Raw genomic sequence first — 19,886 nt, 5'->3', positions numbered from 1 at the left:
AGGAAACGCCTTGGTCTCCCAGCTCTCAGCGGGCTCTGCCCAGCAGCCTCCAGGGGCCCCTCTGGCTGTGGCTCAGCCTGCGGGGTCACCTTGCGGGTGGGTCACTCGCTCAGGGAATTCCCAGGAGCCTGGTGGGGTCAGCGGTGACTCTGCTTCAAGGTGTCAGCACTGGGCCGGCCGGCCGGCTCTTCTGTCCGTGGCCATTCCTCCAGGCCTGACTGCTCAGCGTTTAAACCTTATTCTTGAACTAGAGGCCCGATGCACGAAATCCGTGAGAGGCTCGGCCCTCGCAGCCCTGGCTTCGTCCGGAAGGTCACCCGGGAGGACGACCGGCCGGCCGGTCGAATTAGCATGTTGCGCTTCCGTTGTTCTAGATGGGCCTCGGGAAGGGAAGCAGACTTGCCTGACCCAGCACATGCTGTCGCCCCTCCCCAGGTCATTCCCAGCGACCCCTTCTGGGTGCCGACCACGGAGGAGGAGTACCTGCACTTCGGGGAGAAGGCCGACTCGGAGAACCAGGCCCGCAAGTACATGAACGCGGTGCGCAGGCGCAAGGGCCTCTCCGTGGAGGAGAAGATCGTGGAGCACGCGGAGAAGCAGCGGACCCTCGGCAAGAACAAGTAGCCCGCGGAGGCCCGTCCCCAACAAACGCTCTGCTGCGTCGTCCCTGTGCGCTCGCTGCCGGTGTCGCCAGGCCGCAGGGAAGGGGTCAGAGAGCTCGCTTCCTACGGGTTCTCATTGATCGGGTGCAAGGCGAGCGGGAGCGCAGCGTCCGGTGACTGACTCCCACCCGTGCCCCGCCTGTCCCCGCCTCACACCCCCTCACATCGTAAACGTCCCGTAGCTCAGCGCCCAGTATTGTCTGGAGAGACCCACTTTTTCTTCGTTTTAATGTATTTTTATTGATTTCAGGAAGGGAGGGAGAGAGAAACATCCATGATGAGAGGGAATCAGGGACCGGCTGCCTCCTGCACGCCCCCCACTGGGGATCGAGCCCGCAACCCTGGCACGTGCCCTGACCGGAATCGGTCCCGGGTCCCTTCAGTCTGCAGGCTGACGCTCTAGCCACCGAGCCAAACCAGCCAGGGCGCTTTATTTAGCCCAGGTCACTATTATAGCCAATCCATCTTAAGGTTCATTTGTCTAGAAAACAACGCGATGTTCACTGGTTAGCCTGCAAACCCATTTTTGTATTCCCTCACAAATCGCATCACTCGCATTTACATACGTGTTCCGGAAAGTTAGGCTCCATACCTTTTTCTTCAAAAAAAAAAAAAAAGTAAATGTTTATATCGTTCTGGGCCGTTTCTTCTCAGCCCTACTCAGGATATTAGCTAACATGGCGAGATTATTGCCTTGATTGTGAACCTTTTTCGGAAACCTGTTGCCTCGCTCTGAGAGAGTTCCATAGAAGGAACAGATGCAATTTAGTAAAAAGTGGATTTTGTAATTTTTGATGTTGCACTAATAGTTTGTGTAGCCACTTAAAGAAAGGATTCTTTTTCAAAACACATAAGATGATTAGACCAGACCTTGTTTTTGAAATGTTTTTACTGATTTTTAAAAAATAAACTAGATCATTCTTAATACTAGTTGTAGACATTTTAACTTTACTTTTCATTTGTTTATTTAATATTTTTATTGATTTCAGAGAGGAAGGGAGATAGAGACAGAAACATCCATGATGAGAGAGAATCACTGATCCGCTGCCTCCTGCACACCCCACCCTGGGAATTGAGCCCACAACCCGGGCCTGTGCCCTTGACCAGAATCGAACCCAGGACCCTTCAGTCTGCAGTCCAATGCCCTATCCGCTGAGCCGCACCGGCTAGGGCTCACTTTGATCTTTAGGGCCCTGGCGTCGGTGATCCAATCTCCGGGGCCCGGACTTAGGGCGCAGTGATAACTGACTGAGTTGAACGGGTCCTGATATCTGGGCTAATTTAAGAAGGTTCCAGACGCGTGGGCTCATCTGAAAACTTGGATCACGTGGGAAGAGCCAGCACGTCGACCTGCAGCCTCTGTAAGGAACACCACTGAGAGTGCAGACGTGCTGTTACAGTATTCTTAGCCCTGGCAGGTGCGGCTCAGTGGGTAGAGCATCGGACGGCGGACCACAGGGTCCCGGGTTCGATTCCGGTCAAGGGCACGCACCTCCGTTGCAGGCTCCTTCCCAGCCCGGGCCCTGGTCCAGGCGCAACTATCGATGTGTTTCTCTCACATCGGTATTTCTGTCTTTCCCTCTCTCTAAAAAATCAATGGAAAAATACCCTCTGGTGAGGATTTAAAAAAATAATAATAAAAAGAAATGAAATAAAATAAAAATCAGAAATTTTTAAAAAATTAAATTAAAAATGGAAGTATCGGGAGGCTCTGTGCTTCATCAGCAAACGCTGGGCTCAGTGGAGAAGAGGCAGAGCCGGAGGGAGGGGCCCGCAGTCCTGGGGCAGATGTGCTGCGGGGGCTGTGGGGGGTGCGGCCTGTCACTCTGACAGCCGGCCTCTTCCCTCTGCATGTCCACGGGCGAGGGGGGGTGGGCAGGCCCAGGGGTGCAGCTCAGCCGCCACGGGAGTCCCCGGCCCTGCCCTGTCGTCGGTGATGGGACCCCGTCACTCAGCCTGTCCTCACCCCGGGCCCCAGTGCCCCTCCCCCCCTCCCCGGCCCTGACCGCACCGCTGGTTCAGGGACGTGAGCCCGGCCGTCCTCAGCCCCCGCGAGGGACAGGGTTCCCATGCTTACAGCAGGGGTGGCTTCTTCTTAAAAAGTATGTATTTTTATTGATGTCAGAGAGGAAGGGAGAGGGGGAGAGAGAGAGAGACCTCAGCGATGAGAGAGAATCATGGACCGGCCGCCTCCTGCACGCTCCCCACTGGGGATCGAGCCCGCCACCCGGGCCTGTGCCCTGACCGGGAATCGAACCCGTGACCTCCTGCTTCACAGGTCGACGCCCAACCACTGAGTCTCTAGGAACGTCTGGCTTTTTAAACAAGTCCCTCATTTAAGACCTAGAGCGGGGAGTCTCAGCTGGGGGCGATGGGTCCCCAGACACGCGGCAGAGCCCGAAGACGCTCCGTGGTGGAGGCCGCGTGGATTCCGGTCCAGGGCACGTACCCGGGTGACAGGTCCAGCCGCAGCCCATCAACGTGTTTCTCTCACATCGACATTTCTCTCTGCCTGTCCCTCTCTCTAAAAAATCAGTGGGAAAATATCCTCTGCTGAGGATTTAAAAATAATAATAATAATAATAAAAAGAAATAAAATAAAACTGGATTTTGTAATTTTTGATGTTGCTGATCACTTGTATTGCCACTTGAAGAAAGGATTCTTTTTCAAAATGCATCAAATGATCAGACCTTGTGTTTGAAATGTTTTTAATGTCTTTTTTAAAAACAAACTAGATCATTTTATTGATGCGGCCGAACACCCCACAGCCCCCAGGACGCCCCACAACACAGAATCCCCCTGACCAGATGGGCCGGGGGGGGGGGGGGGGGCGGCAGGCTTCCCCACCCCTGTGAGTTCCCCTGCGCCCTGCCTGGGACCGGCTCCCTGGCCTGGTGGAGGGGAGAGGCCGGTGGGGGGGGCAGTGATGGGGGGTCCCAGGGCCCAGGCTGCACTGAGGGCAGAGGGTTAGCATGTGCCAGGTCGCCAGGGCGTCTGGGAAGTGTCCTGTGTGTATCAGTCTGTCCAAACCCCGTCATACCGGGGAGGTGGGGGAGCTCTGCTTGGGGCGGGCCTGCCCAGCATCTTCCCCTCGCTGGGGAGCAGGGAACGGGCGGGGGGAGAAGCTGTGCTCCCCCAGGACAGGACACGCCCTGGAGCCCTCCCGCAGCTCCTCCCTGACTGGCCAACCTCCCGTGTCCCTCCTCGGCCAGCCGGCCCGACCGGCCAGACACATGCATCACTCGGAACCCCGAGAGAATCATCGAAGGGCACTCAGGAGCCGCTGCTTGGGGGACTGTAGACCGAGGCTCTGCTGTCCCAAGGCTATGGGACACCCACAGAACTCCCACCAAGATCAAAACAAAGGAAACCATGGCCGGCCGGCACGGCTCAGGGGCTGAGCGCCGACCTAGGAACCAGGAGGTCATGAATCGATTCCCGGTCAGGGCACAGGCCCGGGTTGCCGGCTCCATCCCCAGTGTGGGGCGTGCAGGAGGCAGCCGATCCATGACTCTCTCTCATCATGGATGTTTCTCTCGCCCTCTCCCTTCCTCTCTGAAGTCAATAAGAATATATTTAGGGCACTGGGGGAGTGGCCAGGGAGAGGTCAATGGGTATAAAAGAAGACATATGTAATACCTAAAACAATAAAGAATTTTACAAGATAAAACTCAAAAAATATATCTGTATATATCAAATAAAAGCCTAAGTGGCCGTTACAGCGGAACGACCAGAACGACCGTTCGCTATGACGCACTGACCGCTGGGGGGCAGACGCCAACGCAGGAGCTCCCCCTGGTGGTCAGTGCGCTCCCACAGGGGGAGCGCCGCTGGACCAGAAGCCGGGCTCACGGCTGGCGAGTGCAGCGGTGGTGGCGGGAGCCTCTCCTGTCTCCACGGCAGCGCTAAGGAGCAGCGAGCAGGCGGGCGGTAAGGAGCGAGGAGTCCCGGACTGTGAGCCGGCAGTCAGATATCCCCCAAGGGGTCTCGGTCTGCGAGAGGGCACAGGCCAGGCTGAGGGACCCGCCCCCCGCCTCCAGTGCACAAATTTTGTGCACTGGGCTTCTAATATATATATATAATATAATAAAATCCATATCCTATATAATCCATATCCTATATAATGAAAGCCTAATATGCTAAGTATCCAGTCCTCCAGTGACCATTTGACTGTTCAACCAATCAAAGTATAATATACTAATGACATGCTAATGCCGCTCAACCACTCACTGTGATGTGCACTGACCACCAGGGGACAGACAGTCGGCCGGCCGACCAGTTGCTATGATGTGCACTGACCACCAGGGGGCAGACGCTCCGACGGGTAGGTTAGTTTGCTGCTGGGGTCCGGCCAATCGGGACTGAGTGAGATGGGCCGGACATGCCCTGGAGCCCTCCCGCGGTCCCTCCCCAGCTGGCCAACCTCCCATGTCCCTCCTCGGCCGGCCAGTCTTGGTCAGCCCAGGTCGGGAGTGGGCAAGATGGGGCCAGGAACTGATTGGGCGCGAGCCTGCAGCAGGCCTGCAGTGGGCCAGGATGAGCGGGAGTGGCAGGTAGAGTTGCAGACAGCATTGGACTGCAGGTTTGGTCCGATCTCCGCAGGCCAAGCAGAGGGACCCCACCTGTGCATGAATTCGTGCACCAGGCCTCTAATATATATATTAAAACACAAAATGCTCATCAAGACAAAAGCAAAACATCTCGGCGTGTGGCCCAAAGGGTCCCGGATTCTTTTCCAGTCAAGGGCATGTGCCTTGGTTGCTGTCACCTCTCTCGCCCAGGCCCTGGTCGGGGTGCATGCAGGAGGCAACCAATCGATGTGTCTCTCTCACATCGATGTTTCTCTCTGTCTTTCCCTCTCTCTTTCCCTCTCTAAAAATCAATGGAAAAATATCCTTGGGTGAAAATTAACAAAAATTTTTTAAAAATATCCTATATAATAAAAGCCTAATGTGTAAATTGGCAGAATGACCAGTTGCTATGATGCACACTGACCACCAGGGGGCAGACGCGCAATGCGGTAGCTGCCTGCAGGGACTAGGCCAGCCAAAGCGGGTGCCAGCGGAGGCCCCCAATCACCCTGCTGGTCGCCCCACAGATCGGCCCTGATCACCGGCCAAGCCTAGAGATCCTGCCTGTGCTTGAATTTCATGCACCGGGCCTCTAGTATATCCCATATCATAAAAGGCCAATATGCAAATCAACCAAACGGTGGAACAACTGGTCGTTATGAGGTGCACTGACCACCAGGGGGCAGACGCTCAATGCAGGAGCAGCCACCTGGCGGTCAGTGCGCTCGGCTGCCGGCTGAGGCCCGCTCCTGGCATCAGTTTGACATCCCCCGAGGGCTCCCGGACTGACCCCCGCCCCCCAAGTTCACGCATCTCATGCACCGGGCCTCTGGTATATATATTAAAACACAAAATGCTCATCAAGATAAAACATCCTGCTGGCACAGCCAAGCCTTGCACAGACCCTCCCCCCAGCTCTACCCCCAAACATTGTGGGGACCGTCCCGTCCAGCCTGGGGCCTCCCGCCGGCTGCATTACAGCCGAACCGGAGAAAGCGCTTTGTCCCCCCAAATGGATGACTTCTCGAGGGTTGGCCTCACCCCCCACATCCCCTCCAGGCCTCCCCGGGGCCGCCCCTCAGGAGCGGAGGCGGGATTTCTCGGGCCGGCCTGGCGTCCGGGAAGAGAAGCCGCTTTCCCAGGGCTCATCGCCCTCCTCGGTGGTGTGGCCGCCGTGGCCGCCGTGGCTCCGGGAACGCCGGCGGCCGTCACGCAGGTCTGGGCGCTGCGGCCGGCCCTTCCTGGACTCGCAGGCCATCCGGGGCCAAGCAGCTTTGAGAAAGGCCTGAGGTTCCCGAAACGCGAGGGGAGGGGGGCTGGTCCCCGCGGGCCCACGTGGGCGAACATCTGGTCCGAATTAGGACGTTCGAGATGGTTTGCAAAGCATGCTGCCCTGTGGGAGGGCTCCGCTCGGATCCGGGGCCGGACACAGCGTGGAAGGCATCGTGGAGACCGTGGGGAAAACCCAACAGGCCTGTGTGTTGGGTGACAATAAGAAATTGCCGTTCGCCCGGCCGGCGCGGCTCAGTGGCTGAGCGTCGACCTAGGAACCAGGAGGTCAGGGTTCGATTCCTGGTCAGGGCACGTGCCCGGGTTGCGGGGTCCATCCCCAGTGGGGGACATGCAGGAGGCGGCCAATCCGTGATTCTCTCTCATCACGGATGTTTCTATCTCTCTCTCCCTCTCCCTTCCTCTCTGAAATCAATAAAATGTATTTTTTTAAAAAGAACCACATCTTGGTTTTATCTAGGAGCCCTGAGCAAGTTTTCACTCAGACGCGTGTGAAACTTGGTAAACGGTCTCCCCGTATCCGCCTTCACGGTCCCCAAAATAAACAACTGAGAAGCGACCACGTGAGCGTGTGCCGCCCGAGTGCGCCCGTCCGCCCGACACCTGAGCCCACGGCCCTGGAGGGGAAGCCTCGCACGGCCTGCCCCCCGTCAGCCGGTCTGCGTCCTGGCCATCGCTGCCCTCGCTTGGGGCCCCCCATGGGCTCGTCTCCCGGGAGGAGGAGCCAGCAGCACCATCACCCACTTCCAGGGCCCTTATTGCTCGATGGCTCCGCGCCCCTGAAACGCAGTCGGCCGACTCCTCAGACACGGGCTCCTGCACGCAGGCTCTCGGGAGCATGGCCTGTCGTCTCCCTGCTGCAGGCTGACCATCAGCTGTCGAAGGCAAGCATGTCGAACTCGCATCCCGCTGGCCGCATGTGGCCCACCATGAATATCTTTGCGGCCCAGCCAATATAACGGTACATGAGAAACATTTTAATAAAAATTGTGTAACTTGATTTTTACAGCATCCTGTCATACGTAATCCTATACAATAAAAGGCTAATATGCAAATTGTCCCCTCCGGAGTTCAACCGCCCAGGTGTTCGACTGCTCGCTATGACGTGCGCTGACCACCAGGGGGGCGGTATGGAGTGAAGGAAGGCCCTGGCCAGCAGCTGGCAGCCGGCAGCCAGGGGAAATAAGGCCCTGGTAGGCCCTGATTGTCGGCCAGGACTAGGGACCCTATTCGAGCACTAATTTCGTGCACCGGGCCTCTAGTTATTAATAACGAACTACAACTACAACGTTCACTAACGGCTGATGACCGTCATCGTGCTGCATTCGCGTCCCTCACGCGCCTCACGCGCAGGCGCACCGTCTCTCCCCACTGACACCGGCAGCGAATGTTCCGGCAGCAGGTGGCCACGTCCTCGGTCTGGGACTGACCTGCTTGGTGTGCACAACAGGAAATACCTCGCTTCCGGAGAACGAGAAAAATGGGTTTATCTGCGTGACGCTTATCCATTTGTGCAGGGACTCAGGGTCTGGTGAGTTCACGTCCAAGAAAAAATATTAATTTCTATTAAAACGTTCTATTCCTTTAGGTGAGCGGTGACGCATTTATCTCAGCCCTTTGCATTCAGCACGGCTCCATTGAGATAAACCTGCGTTTCTATGAAAACGGAAGCTTCTGTTTTTTCGCGGCCACGTCCACGCAGACCGTGTTCATCTGGCCCGTGTCAGCCTCTGAGCGGGACCCGCTTGCCCCGCGGTGTGGACTGAGCCGTAAGCGTCTTCATGCTGCCGACTCCCCTAAAGTCTGTAAATTCTGCAGAGAACCCCCGTCCTGTTGTCGTCACGACAGAAAAACCACCCAGAGCCGTCATCGCCGTGTTTGTCTTCCTCAGGCCTCCCCGTTTCGCAGGAAAAGCTGGTGTTTCTTCCTGAACAAGATGAGCTGCGGCAGCGCCCCCCTCTCTGTGCTTCCGGAAACGGGGCCGAGCGGCCGGGCACGCGGCAGGCAGGGCAGCGGATTCTGGGCTCCTCCCGGCAGATCACACGGACGCCGGCGCTCCCACTGAGCGAGGCCGCGGGCCCCTGGTCCCCCGGTCCCCCGGTCGCTGCTCTGGCCACGGGCGCCCCCCACACTGAAAGGGGCTCTTTGGTCTCAGAGCCACACTGGTCTCACCCTCACCCGGGTCTCTGCCTTCACAGTTTCCCAGCGCACAGTAGGTGCTCAGTAAATGGTAGCCAGCAGGGCCTGAGCAGGAGGCCCCTCACCGCCTAAGCTGTAGCTGTTTGCCTTCTTGGGATTCTATTTTTTCTTTTAAGATATTTTTACTGGTTTCAGAGAGGAAGGGAGAGAGAGAGAGAGAGAAAGAGAGAGAGAGAGAGAACCATCAATGATGAGAGAGACTCATGGATCGGCTGCCTCCTGCACGCCCCACACTGGGGATGGAGCCCACAACCCAGGCGTGTGCCCTGACCAGGAATCGAACCCAGGACCCTTCGATCTGCAGGCCGACACTCTATCCACTGAGCCACACCGGCCAGGGCAGCCTGTCGGGATTCTTTAGCCTCTTTAAGATATAACCAGAGCCCGGCCGGTGTGGCTCAGTGGCTGAGGGCCAACCTAGGAACCAGGAGGTCAGGGTTCGATTCCTGCTCAGGGCACAGGCCCGGGTTGCGGGCTCGATCCCCCGTGTTGGGGCGTGCAGGAGGCGGCCGATCCATGATTCTCATCATTGATGTTTCTCTCTCTCCCTCTCCCTTCCTCTCTGAAATCAGTGAACATCTATACTAATTAAAGGGTAATATGCTAATTAGACCAGACGTCTTCCAGATGTCCTTCCGGACAAAAGCCACGGTGGCGGGGGCCAAGGCAGAGGTGGTTGGGGGTGATCAGGCTGTCAGGGGAGAGCAGTTAGGGGCGATCAGGCTGTCAGGGGAGAGCAGTTAGGGGCGATCAGGCCAGCAGGCAGGTGAGCGGTTAGGAGCCAGTGGTCCTGGATTGTGAGAGGGTTGTCCCCTGAGCAGTTCTGGATTGGAGAGGGTGCAGGCTGGGCTGAGGGACACCCCCCATGCATGAATGTTGTGCACCAGGTCTCTAGTATTTAAAAAAGAAGAAGAGGAGGATGACGAAGTTTTGGGGAGGAAATTGCCTCCGCTGCCCCTGCAGGACGGGCTGTGGATGGGGCGGAGCCGCTGTGGCCCCGGGAGGGTCATCCAGGAGCCGCGGCCAGGCCGCGGGCGGGTGGCGTGTGTGGCCCAGCGGCAGTGGGGGCAGACGCTCTCGCTTGGCTCCTGGGCTTGTCTGTGACTGGCAGGGAGTTCAGCCATTTCCTCTCTTTCACATCAAAACGCAGCCAGCGGCTGGGTAATTAGAAACTCCGCCTGTTGCCGCGGCCGGATCACAGGACCCCCGGGTCAGCCAGCGCCCCCCCCCCCCCTTAGCGTGGCTCGCTCCTGGGCCGGCTTCCCGCGGCCTCGAGTCCTGCACGTCCGTCTCTGCTTCGCTGCCACGTGTGGTGGGAATGTGCCGTCACCGCGAAGGCCTCACATGATTTCCCTTTTCTCCCTGTTTTTAATCCTCACCCGAGGATAGTTTTTCCCACTGATTTTTACATATTTTTTTTTTATTGATGTCAGTGAGGAAGGGAGAGGGAGAGAGAGAGAAACATCCATGATGAGAGAGAATCATGGACCGGCTGCCTCCTGCACGCCCCCCACTGGGGATGGAGCCCACAACCCGGGCCTGTGCCCTGACCGGGAATCGAACCCGGGACCCTTCCGTCTGCAGGCCGACGCTCTATCCACTGAGCCAGACTGGCTAGGGCTCCATTGATTTTTAGAGAGAGTGGGACAGAGAGAAACGTCGAGGTGAGAGAGATACATGGACCGGTTGCCTCTCACATGTGCCCTGATCGGGGCCAGGGATCAAGTCTGCAACCGAGGTACGTGCCCTTGACCGGAATCAAACCCTGGACCCTTCAGTCCTCGGGCCGGGCCTCTATCCACTGAGCCACACCAGCTAGGCCGGTCTCACATCATTTAATTTAAATTTAATTTTTCTTTAAATTTCCACGTGGTAGAGCTGAGGTCTGACCAGTCAGCTGGGAGGCGCAGACACGCCTGGCTGCCTGGGGCTCGGCCAGCTTGTAGCTCCTGCACGGGCAGTAGGCAGGGGGCAGTGCCTGGGAAATGGTCATATCACTAGAGGCCTAAGGGATGGAGGCCATTCCTGAGCAGCCTCGGGCATCCCTCCTGTGAGTACATCTCACCTCCTGCCTCCCGTTTTGGCTGAAACCCAGGGCACAGGCCCGGGCTGCGGGCTCCATCCCCAGTGGGGGGCGTTCCGGGGGCCGCCGATCCGTGATTCTCTCTCCTCATGGATGTTTCTCTATCTCTGTCCCTCTCCCTTCCTCTCTGAAATCAATAAAAATATCTTTAAAAAGAAAAGAAGCAGCAAGGGATTCAACCAGCAAGGCCTGTGACCCAGATGCGGGCTATTTCGGGGGCCGGGAAGACCGCACCTGGGTTCCCCGCTTGGCTCTCAGGGCCACAAACACCCCGTTTCTCGCCCCCCCCTGCTCGCCCCACCCCTGCCCTCGCCCATCTCCCCTCACCCTGAGGGCGCATCTCCGTCCGCCTCTCCTCCAGCCTCCTCCCGGCCTGTCACCCCTGCACCTTGCATGCTCCAAGGCCTTTCTTCCCCGAACCCTCTGCCACCCTTCACCCGGCCACCGAAGTCATCTCGCAGCACAGCCCTGGCCGGCTGCTCAGTGGTTAGAGCGTCGGCTGGGGACGGAAGGATCACAGGTTTTTGTTTTTTCCTTTGTAATATATTTTTATTGATGTCAGAGAGGCTGGGAGAGGAAAAAGAGAGAGAGAGAGAGAGAGAGAGAGAGAGAGAAACATCCATGATGAGAAAGACTCATGGATCGGCCGCCTCCTGCACGCCCCCCACTGGGGATCGAGCCCACCACCCGGGCTGGTGCCCCGACTGGGAATCGAACCCTGCCCTCCTGGTTCCCGGGTCGGCGCTCAGCCAGCCGGGCGGTTGGAGACCAAACAGCGTGGCTCTGGGCTGCCTCCCTGCTCTCCCCGCCTCCCCGCCCCGCACACACCAGCAGACCAGCGGCTCCACGATTTCTGTTTCCCAGTGTCGGCCACGAAGCGGGAGAGCAGGCGTTTTCCAGGGGCGCTCGTGAGTGAGGGGGTGCCCCTCGCCCAGGAGAGGGGACCGTCAGCAGCGGGTGAGGGAGCGGCCCACACCGCACCGCCTTCCCCTGGCGCCCTGGGGCGGCCTGGGCTCAGCGCGGCTGTCCCGGGGCAGGAACCAGGGAGAGCTGCGGGCCTACTGGGTGCAGGTGCGCCTCTGCGCATGCCCGCCAGCCCACGGCGGTCTCTTCTCCTCTCGGCCTCCTCGGGTCTCTGTGTTTTGTTTGTTGGTGTTTTTATTTAGATACTAGAGGCCTGGTGCCCCAAAATCCGGCACGGGCATTGAGGGGGAGGGTCCTGCAGCCTGGCCTGCACCCTCTCCAATCCCAGACCCCTCAGGAGATCGGGCCTAAACCAGTAGTCGTACATCCCTCCTGCAATCCGGGACTGCTGGCTCCTAACCGCTCACATGCCTGCTGGCCTGATCACCCCTAATCATTCTGCCTACCTACCTGATTGCCCCTAACCCCCTGCCTGCCTGCCTGATCACCCCTAACCATCTCTGCCTACCGTAACTGCCTCTGCCTGCCGGCCTAATCACCCCTAATCATTCTGCCTACCTACCTGATTGCCCCTAACCCCCTGCCTGCCTGCCTGATCACCCCTAACCATCTCTGCCTACCGTAACTGCCTCTGCCTGCCAGCCTGATGGCCCCTGTTCTCTTGCCAGCCTGATCGCCCCTAACTGCTCCCCTGCCAGCCTGATCGCCCCTAACTGCTCCTCTGCCAGCCTGATCCCCCCTAACCGCCTCTGCTTCTGCCTCTGCCACCACAGCTTTGTCCACTGAGCCGCACCGGCCGGGGCCTTTTCTTCTTGTTGACAATTGTCTGCCACACTCGGGGGGCGGGGGGTGCGGGGGCGGTGAGCAGCGTTGAGCTGACCCTGCTCGCCACAGCTTAGCTTCGCTGTGCTTCAATGACATTCAACACACGAAGGGGAATAAACCCATGACCCTGCACCGCCCTGTGTTTAGGCCAGGCCGCGTGTGTGTGTGACCGTCTCCCATTTGAACGCTCCCGTTTGGGCGACGGGTTCTTTTAAAAGAACCATTTTCTCCCTTTTTATAGAAACAGCTGACTTTGAATTTGTGGTTGATTTTTTTTTTTTTTGAAAAGGAGAGAGACTGTGTTTGAACTTTAGAACTGAAAGATGTCTGATCCGGAGCAAACACATGAACAAGATTTTAAGAAATCCTACCAGGGGCTGGGGGGGCCCGGCCGGCGTGGCTCAGGGGCTGAGCGTTGACCTAGGAACCAGGAGGTCGGGGTTCGATTCCCGCTCAGGGCACAGGCCCGGGTTGTGGGCTCCATCCCCAGTGTGGGGTGTGCAGGAGGCGGCCGATCCACGGTTCTCTCTCATCGTGGATGTTTCTCTCTCTCCCTCTCCCTTCCTCTCTGACATCAATAAAAATATATATTTTTAAAAAAGAAAAAGAGAAAATCCTACAAGCCCCCCGTAGCCCCCCCCGCAAAAAATGGAACAGAGGGGTTGTCGTCTGAGTGGCTCACAGTTCATCTCGGCCTCACTGCGGCTGCGGCCCTGACCACAGACCCGTGACCAGGGACTCCGATGGGGATGTGGGCTGAGTCAGGCCTTGTGCTTGCCCGGCCCCTGGTGGCACAGAGGGCAGAGCCCATGGAGACGCCCCCTCCCCTCGCTGCCCGCCCTGCCCATGCCCCTGCCCCAGGCCAGCTCCTGGGCTGACCACAGAATCCGCCCCCTGGGGCGGGGGGGGAGCGGCTCACAGCGGGGGCGCCATGGGAGTCATCACCCCGGCAGGTGGGGGTTCAATGCTCCCGGGAGCCCCCATGGTGGGCCGGACCGGGTCTGTCTTTGGCTCTGGAGGGAGGGTGAACTTGGGATTTTTTAAAAAATATGTTTCTATTGATTTCAGAGAGGGAGGGAGAGGGAGAGAGACGTCCATGATGAGAGAGAATCATGGACCGGCTGCGTCCCGCACGCCCCACACTGGGGATGGAGCCCGAAACTCGGGCCTGTGCCCTTGACCGGGAATCGAACCCTGACCTCCTGGTTCCCTAGGTCGACGCTGAGCCACGGAGCCCCGCCGGCCCGGGCTAAACCCCCCACTGTGATTTATGGTTTCGGGCCTCTGAAACTCTTGGTTTTGCTCAAGTCATGGAGGCGATGTCACGCAATCAGCTCACAGGATCCCGTGGGCAGGGAGCCTGCCCTGTGCTGGCAGCTCTGAGCTAGTCAGCCATGGGGGAGGTGGGCGCAGACACGCCAGGCCCCTCCCTGGCTTTAGGAAGAAACACATCTGTCTTCCTCGCTGTCCCGGCAGGAAACCGTAAATCAAAGGCAGGCGACAGATCAACACCTGCTTATCAGCCCGCGCGGGGGTCCCGGGTGTGACGAGGGGCTTATCTGTGTGTGATTGGGGTCCGTCTCCTCATCAGATTGTAAACTCCCCGACTCACTGGCCTGGACGGCCCTGCGCCCCAGGTCAGGGCAGTGCCTGGCACACAGGGCGCTCGGCTCAGTACTGTGTCACCGGCCCTGGCCAGTGTGGCTCAGTGGACAGAGCGTCGGCCTGCGGACTGAAGGGTCCCGGGTTCGATTCCCGGTCAGGGCACAGGCCCGGGGTTGCGGGCTCGAGGCGTGCAGGGGGCAGCCCATCCATGATTCTCTCTCATCATTGAAGTTTCTCTCTCTCTCCCTCCCTCTGCCTTCCTCTCTGAAATCAATAAAAATATATTTTAAATATATATTCTGTGGAGCCAGGGAAGGAAGGAGGGAGGGGGAGGGAGGGGAGACAGAGGGAGGAAGCTGCTGGTGAGAACTGTGGCCAGAACTCGTCATGGCCATCCTGTCCAAGGACACAGAGGGTCGCTCGCCGCATCTTCCCGTTTAAAACGGAGCTAGTGATCGTGCTGATCGCCACGGCCGTTTCACAGCGCCAACGGCTACTTTCTGCTTTTTAAGTTATCGTGTGAAGAGGCCTTCAGTCCGCAGGCCAACGCTCTATCCACTGAGCCACACCGGCCAGGGCCTCCAGCTGATCTCTTAGAACTTCCCCTGATGCATCCTGGTCCGTGGAGGGTGACCTGTCACGGGCACCTCAGGATGGGCAGCTCTCCGTGAATTCCTGTGGTCAGGGTTTTAGCGGCTCCATGTGGACTAAGATGTGTAATTTCTTTAAAAAAATAATCTATTGCTTTCAGAGAGGAAGGGAGAGGGAGAGAGAAACATCAGTGATGAGAGAGAATCACGGACCGGCTGCCTCCTGCCCGCCCCACCCTGGGGATGGAGCCCGCAACCCGGGCCTGTGCCCTGACCGGGAATCAAACCCTGACCTCCTGGTTCCTAGGTCGATGCTTAACCACTGAGCCACCCGGCCAGGCTAAGATGTGTGACTTCATTGAACACTTTCAGGTCCAGGCAGGTGCACCTCCTGCCTCCGTGATGGAGTAGGAGAGCAAGGCATCCACATGTCACTTCCCCAGAGTGTGGCCTTCACCTCCCGGGGACAGGACGGCCCAGGACCCCGCGGCCTCTGCGCCATTCGGTCCGGAGGGAATGTCTGCGTGAACCTCCACGCAGGGGGAGGGGAGGGGAGTGTGTGTGGCAGGCCTGCTCCCAGCCCCAGCAACCCCAGGTGCGGGGGGAGGCCCCGTTTACTACGGAACAATTTTCCCTTCGTCCTGTTACCTTCGAAAAGCAACCTCACTAGGAAACCCCAATCGGAAGACTATTGCATTCCTAGAGACAGCCCTGGCCGGTGTGGCTCAGTGGATAGGGCGTCGGCCTGCGGACCGAAGGGTCCCGGGTTCCGTTCCGGTCAAGGGCCCAGGCCCGGGTTTGGGGCTCCATCCCCAGTGTGGGGCGTGCAGCAGGCAGCCGGTCCGTGATTCTCTGTCATCGATCTTTCTCTCTCTTCCTCTCTGAAATTAATAAAAATATATATTTTTTAAAATTCCTAGAAACCCAGAGGCCAGAAAGTAGCCTGTTGTGTTGGCAAGATGCAAATGCTGAGGCCTTGGGGGTGGGGGGGGTGTCCTGTCTGCCTCATGCTTCCAGGCCCTGCTGAGTGGAGTGGAGGGAGGGAGGGGCTCAGAGCTGAGCGTCCCGCTGGCCTTCTCCAGCCGGGACCCCTTACTGGGAGCCCCCCCACCCCGCAAGAACCCTCAAGGGCACTCCCTCCTCACTCTCAACTTAAGTCCACAAACCAGGTCAAAAAAATACAAAGACTCACGGGCCTGCGTGGCTCAGTGGTTGAGCATCGACCTTGGAACCAGGAGGTCACAGGTTCGATTCCTGGTCAGGTCAGGGCACCTGCCCGGGTTGCAGGCTCCCTCCCCAGTGTGTGGCGTGCAGGAGGCAGCCGGTCCATGATTCTCTCTCATCACGGATGTTTCTATCTCTCTCTCCCTTCCTCTCTGAAATCAATAAAAAAATATATTAAAAAATACTAAGATTCTGCCCTGGAGATCTGGGTTCTGGGTGGTGGGTGGCTCTCTGGGGGGACTGGACCCCCCATCCCGCACCCCCCCTCCCGCACCGAACATCCCCTTTGAAGAAAAACACGCCAGGCTCCCCTAGGAAACTTCTCTCGTGCTAATTAAAAAAAATAATAATAATAATATGGCCACATCGGGGACCAGAGGAGGTGACATCAACATCCCCAGGAAATAGGGGCTGGCGGCCGCAGGTCCCTAAGGAGCCCGTCAGCCAGCACCTCTCCCCCAGACAGCGCCGGGCGCGCGGGCGCGGAGGCTACACCTTTGACTCCCGCAAAGGAAAGGCGTTGGCTCCTCCGTCCACGGAGGACGCGGCGCGCTGTCACCTGCTGTCACTCGTCCATCTCCCCCGTGGCGCTCGCTCCCTGGTCCAGGGGCGCGCACTCGGGGAACCCCTGCCCGCCTTCCAGCCCCGTGGTCACCCCGCGGCACCCCGCGGCCTCCGAGGGAGCCCGTTCCACCGCGCCGGCCACATGGCCTCATTGTCTCCGATTGGCAAACCGGGCACAGGGGGCGCAGCCAGCCCGGCAGCGGCGCAGGAACAAAGGAGCGGCGCGCGCGCGGGCACCTCCAGGCCGGCGCGGAGGGGGACCCGGCGGAGAGGGGACCCGGCAGCGCCCCGGCCCCGGCCCGCCCCTCAAAGCCTCCTTTCTTCTCGATCCCTCCAGGATCGGCCCCCGGGACCGCCGGGAGGGGGCGCAGCGAGCGATCCCCGTCCCCGGGTCCCGTCGCACCCTCTCCCCGCCGCCCCCTCCCCCCCCACCCCGAGAAGCGCACAAAGAGCGGGGCCCCGCGAGCGCACGCCTCCCCTCGGGGCGGGGCGGAGGGCGGGGCTGTGCGCTCCCCGCGCCCGCCTTAAAGGACCCGCCGCTCCTCGCGAGCACTGCGCAGGCCCGACCGCGAGGCGGGGAGGGATGGGGCGCGCACCCCGCGTCCCCGGCTGGCGCGGTGGCCCGCGTTCCCGCGAGGGGCAGGGCACGCGGGGTCCGGGCCGGCGCGCGGGGCGGGTGCGGGACCGGGGCACAGTGCCTTCCGGAGGCGGCCGGCCAGGCTCCCCCGATACAGCCCGATTCGGGGTTTCGGATGCACAGTTTCGGGACGATTGGGGCGCAGCGCCGGCCACGGGGACGGAACCGCGGGCGGGCGCGCGCGCGGGTGGGGATGCGGCCGGGCGGATGCCTTTGTGTCGCGTGCGCCTTCGCGCAGGTGGACAGCCCGCGCCCGTGGCCGCTTGGCTCGTGCGCACCGGGACCTCGAGTCTTGCTCTGCGCGGCCCCCCCTGCTCCCCCCACCCTCCCCCCCCATCGCACCGCCGTTTTCATCGCACAATAGGCCCCGCTCGCAGCTGCACCTTCGGTCCCGGGCGGGGCTGGCTTATTGCTGGGGGCTAACGGGACTTGGTAGGGACCGCGCTCCCAGCCGAGCCGGGCCCGTCATCAGCGGGGGACGTGCGATCTTTTCTCGCTCGGGCGCGAGGGGGGGACCTGGGGACAGGGACTGGCCACGGCTGGAAGGTCCAGGCCAGTGTCCCGAGCCTGCAGGTCCCGCATTAGACAACAAAGAGAGGCGTTCGCGGCGGCGGGGGCGGGGCGGCCGGGGGGAGGAGGAGGAGGAGGCCGGGCTGCGGCGCGCAGGGTTGGGGGGCGCTCGCGCTCCGCCGGCCCAGCCCGCGGCTCCGCCCGCCCCCCGCCCGGCGCGCGCCAATCGCCTCCCGCAGCGAGAGTGTCAGCGGCATCGTCGTGTCCGCGCCCGCCGGTGACGTCGCGCCTCCCCTCGTTCCCCTCCGGAGCCGTCTGGCCGCGGAGGCTCAGTCCAGAGGCGGGGAGCGGAGAAGGAAAACGCGCCGAGTGAGGGCGGGCGGGCGGGAGGGAGCGGAGGAGCCGGGGAGGGGCCCCCGAAAGGACGCCGCCGCCGGCGCTCGCCCGCTCGCTCGCTCGGCTCGCTCTGCTCCTCTCTCGGCGCTGCGTCCGGCCAGCCGGGCACCCAGGGGGGGCGCGCGCGCGGCCGCCGCTCCAGCTCTGCCCCCCGCCCCGCCCGCCCGCCCGCCCGCAGCCCTGGGGTGGGGTCCCAGGCGGGGGCTCCCGCAGCCGCCACCGGACGCGCCGCGCACGGAGCGCCCCACTCCTTCCGGCGCCGAGCGGGGAGCCGCGGAGCCCGCTGCAGCCGGCCGGCCTCCCCGGCCCTGAGCGCCCCGCTTCCCCGGCCGCCTTTGTGGACGCAGCTTCGGGGCCGAGGCCGGCGGGGGCGCGGCGCGCACGGCCCGGCGATGCCCAGCTCGCTGTTTGCGGACCTGGAGCGCAACGGCAGCGGCGGAGGCGGCGGCGGCGGGGGCGGCGAGACCCTGGATGACCAACGAGCCCTGCAGCTCGCGCTGGACCAGCTGTCGCTGCTGGGGCTGGACAGTGACGAGGGCGCCGCTCTGTACGACAGCGAGCCGCGCAAGAAGAGCGTGAACATGACCGAGTGCGTGCCGGTGCCCAGCTCGGAGCACGTCGCCGAGATCGTGGGCAGGCAAGGTGGGTCCGGCCGAGGATGGGGAGCCGGCGGGTGAGACCGGGGTGTCCGGCCACCGCCCCGCGGGGGAGGGCGCGGGAGGCACCGGGGCGCGCGGAGCAGCCCGGGGAGCCTCGGGGAGGGAGGGCGAGCCGCGCCGAGGGCCGGCGCCCCAGACAAAGAAAGTGCGGGCAGGCGGCCTCGCAGACCCACGCCGCGGCCACGGCGGGATGCCCCGCTCCTGCTAACACCACCGCCTCCTCCCCGGGCGCCCCCCGCCCCGCCGACCCCCGGGAAAGGCAGTTTCAATGGGAGATGCTTGGGGGAGGGGGGCCTTCGCCAGTCCATTGGGAGGGGGGAGGAGGAGGAGGGAGAGCAGGGGATGGAGGAGGATTCTGCATTTCTGCAGAACATAATGGAGCCCAGATGAGGAACAATGGGTCCCAGGACTGGCCCCCTTTCCCAGCGAACCCCCCGCGCCCCCAGCGCTGGGGGACCCGGGATCCGGCTGTCTCCCCACCCCCTCCGCCGCGTCTTCAGGGCGCACGGCGCGCCCCGCGGGGGCCCGGACGCATCTCCCTTCCCGGATGACTTTGCTGGGATTCGGGGGTTCGGCTACGGGGCGACTGCGGTCGCCAGGGAAGGGCTGGGCCGCGCGAGGGCTATTCCTCGAGCGCTTCGCTGTGGGGGGAACCCGCTCCCCGGCTCGCGGGGTCCGGGCGGGAGCCGCCCCCTTTGTGCCGCCGCTGCCGGAGCGGTCCTGCCGCCGTTCCGCCGTCCTGGACCACGGACCGTCCCGCGTCCCCCTGGCTCATCCCCGGGGGTAATGGGCGTGTCTGTCTGTCTGTCTCTCCCCGTCCCGACCCCCCTGCCCCCCCCCCAGGTTGTAAAATCAAGGCGCTGCGGGCCAAGACCAACACGTACATCAAGACCCCGGTGCGCGGGGAGGAGCCCGTCTTTGTTGTGACCGGGAGGAAGGAGGACGTGGCCATGGCCCGCAGGGAGATCATCTCGGCGGCCGAGCACTTCTCCATGATCCGCGCCTCCAGGAACAAGAACACGGCGCTCAACGGCGGCGGCGCCGTGCCGGGCCCGCCCAACCTGCCCGGCCAGACCACCATCCAGGTGCGCGTGCCTTACCGCGTGGTGGGGCTGGTGGTGGGGCCCAAGGGCGCCACGATCAAGC

At 61.1% G+C, this 19,886-nt stretch overlaps 2 protein-coding genes across 4 annotated transcripts in view; both read left to right on the top strand.

The window, feature by feature from the left end:
* The window catches only part of EFL1 (elongation factor like GTPase 1), a 64,924-nt gene extending 61,741 nt beyond the window's left edge, over positions 1-3,183 (top strand). For 2 of the 3 annotated variants that reach the window (XM_059677967.1, XM_059677964.1), the window contains one exon: positions 436-3,183. In XM_059677967.1, the coding sequence (XP_059533950.1) occupies positions 436-624 (189 nt within the window). In that variant the 3' untranslated portion in view covers positions 625-3,183. Of the gene's footprint in view, positions 1-374 lie in introns of all 3 variants that reach the window. The other variant, XM_059677966.1, reaches the window with a different exon arrangement.
* Positions 3,184-17,211: 14,028 nt separating this feature from the next.
* MEX3B (mex-3 RNA binding family member B) overlaps positions 17,212-19,886 on the top strand; it is a 3,954-nt gene continuing 1,279 nt past the window's right edge. The window contains exons 1-2 of the mRNA XM_059677953.1: positions 17,212-18,723; positions 19,584-19,886. The exon at positions 19,584-19,886 is cut by the window's right edge and continues 1,279 nt beyond it. Coding sequence (XP_059533936.1) covers positions 18,474-18,723; positions 19,584-19,886 — 553 coding nt within the window. The 5' untranslated portion in view covers positions 17,212-18,473. The remainder of the gene's footprint in view (positions 18,724-19,583) is intronic.

This window comes from Myotis daubentonii, chromosome 21 (genome assembly GCF_963259705.1).
Source record: "Myotis daubentonii chromosome 21, mMyoDau2.1, whole genome shotgun sequence".
In the NCBI taxonomy this organism is placed as follows: domain Eukaryota; kingdom Metazoa; phylum Chordata; class Mammalia; order Chiroptera; family Vespertilionidae; genus Myotis; species Myotis daubentonii.
This window is presented reverse-complemented; position numbering and strand designations above follow the sequence as displayed.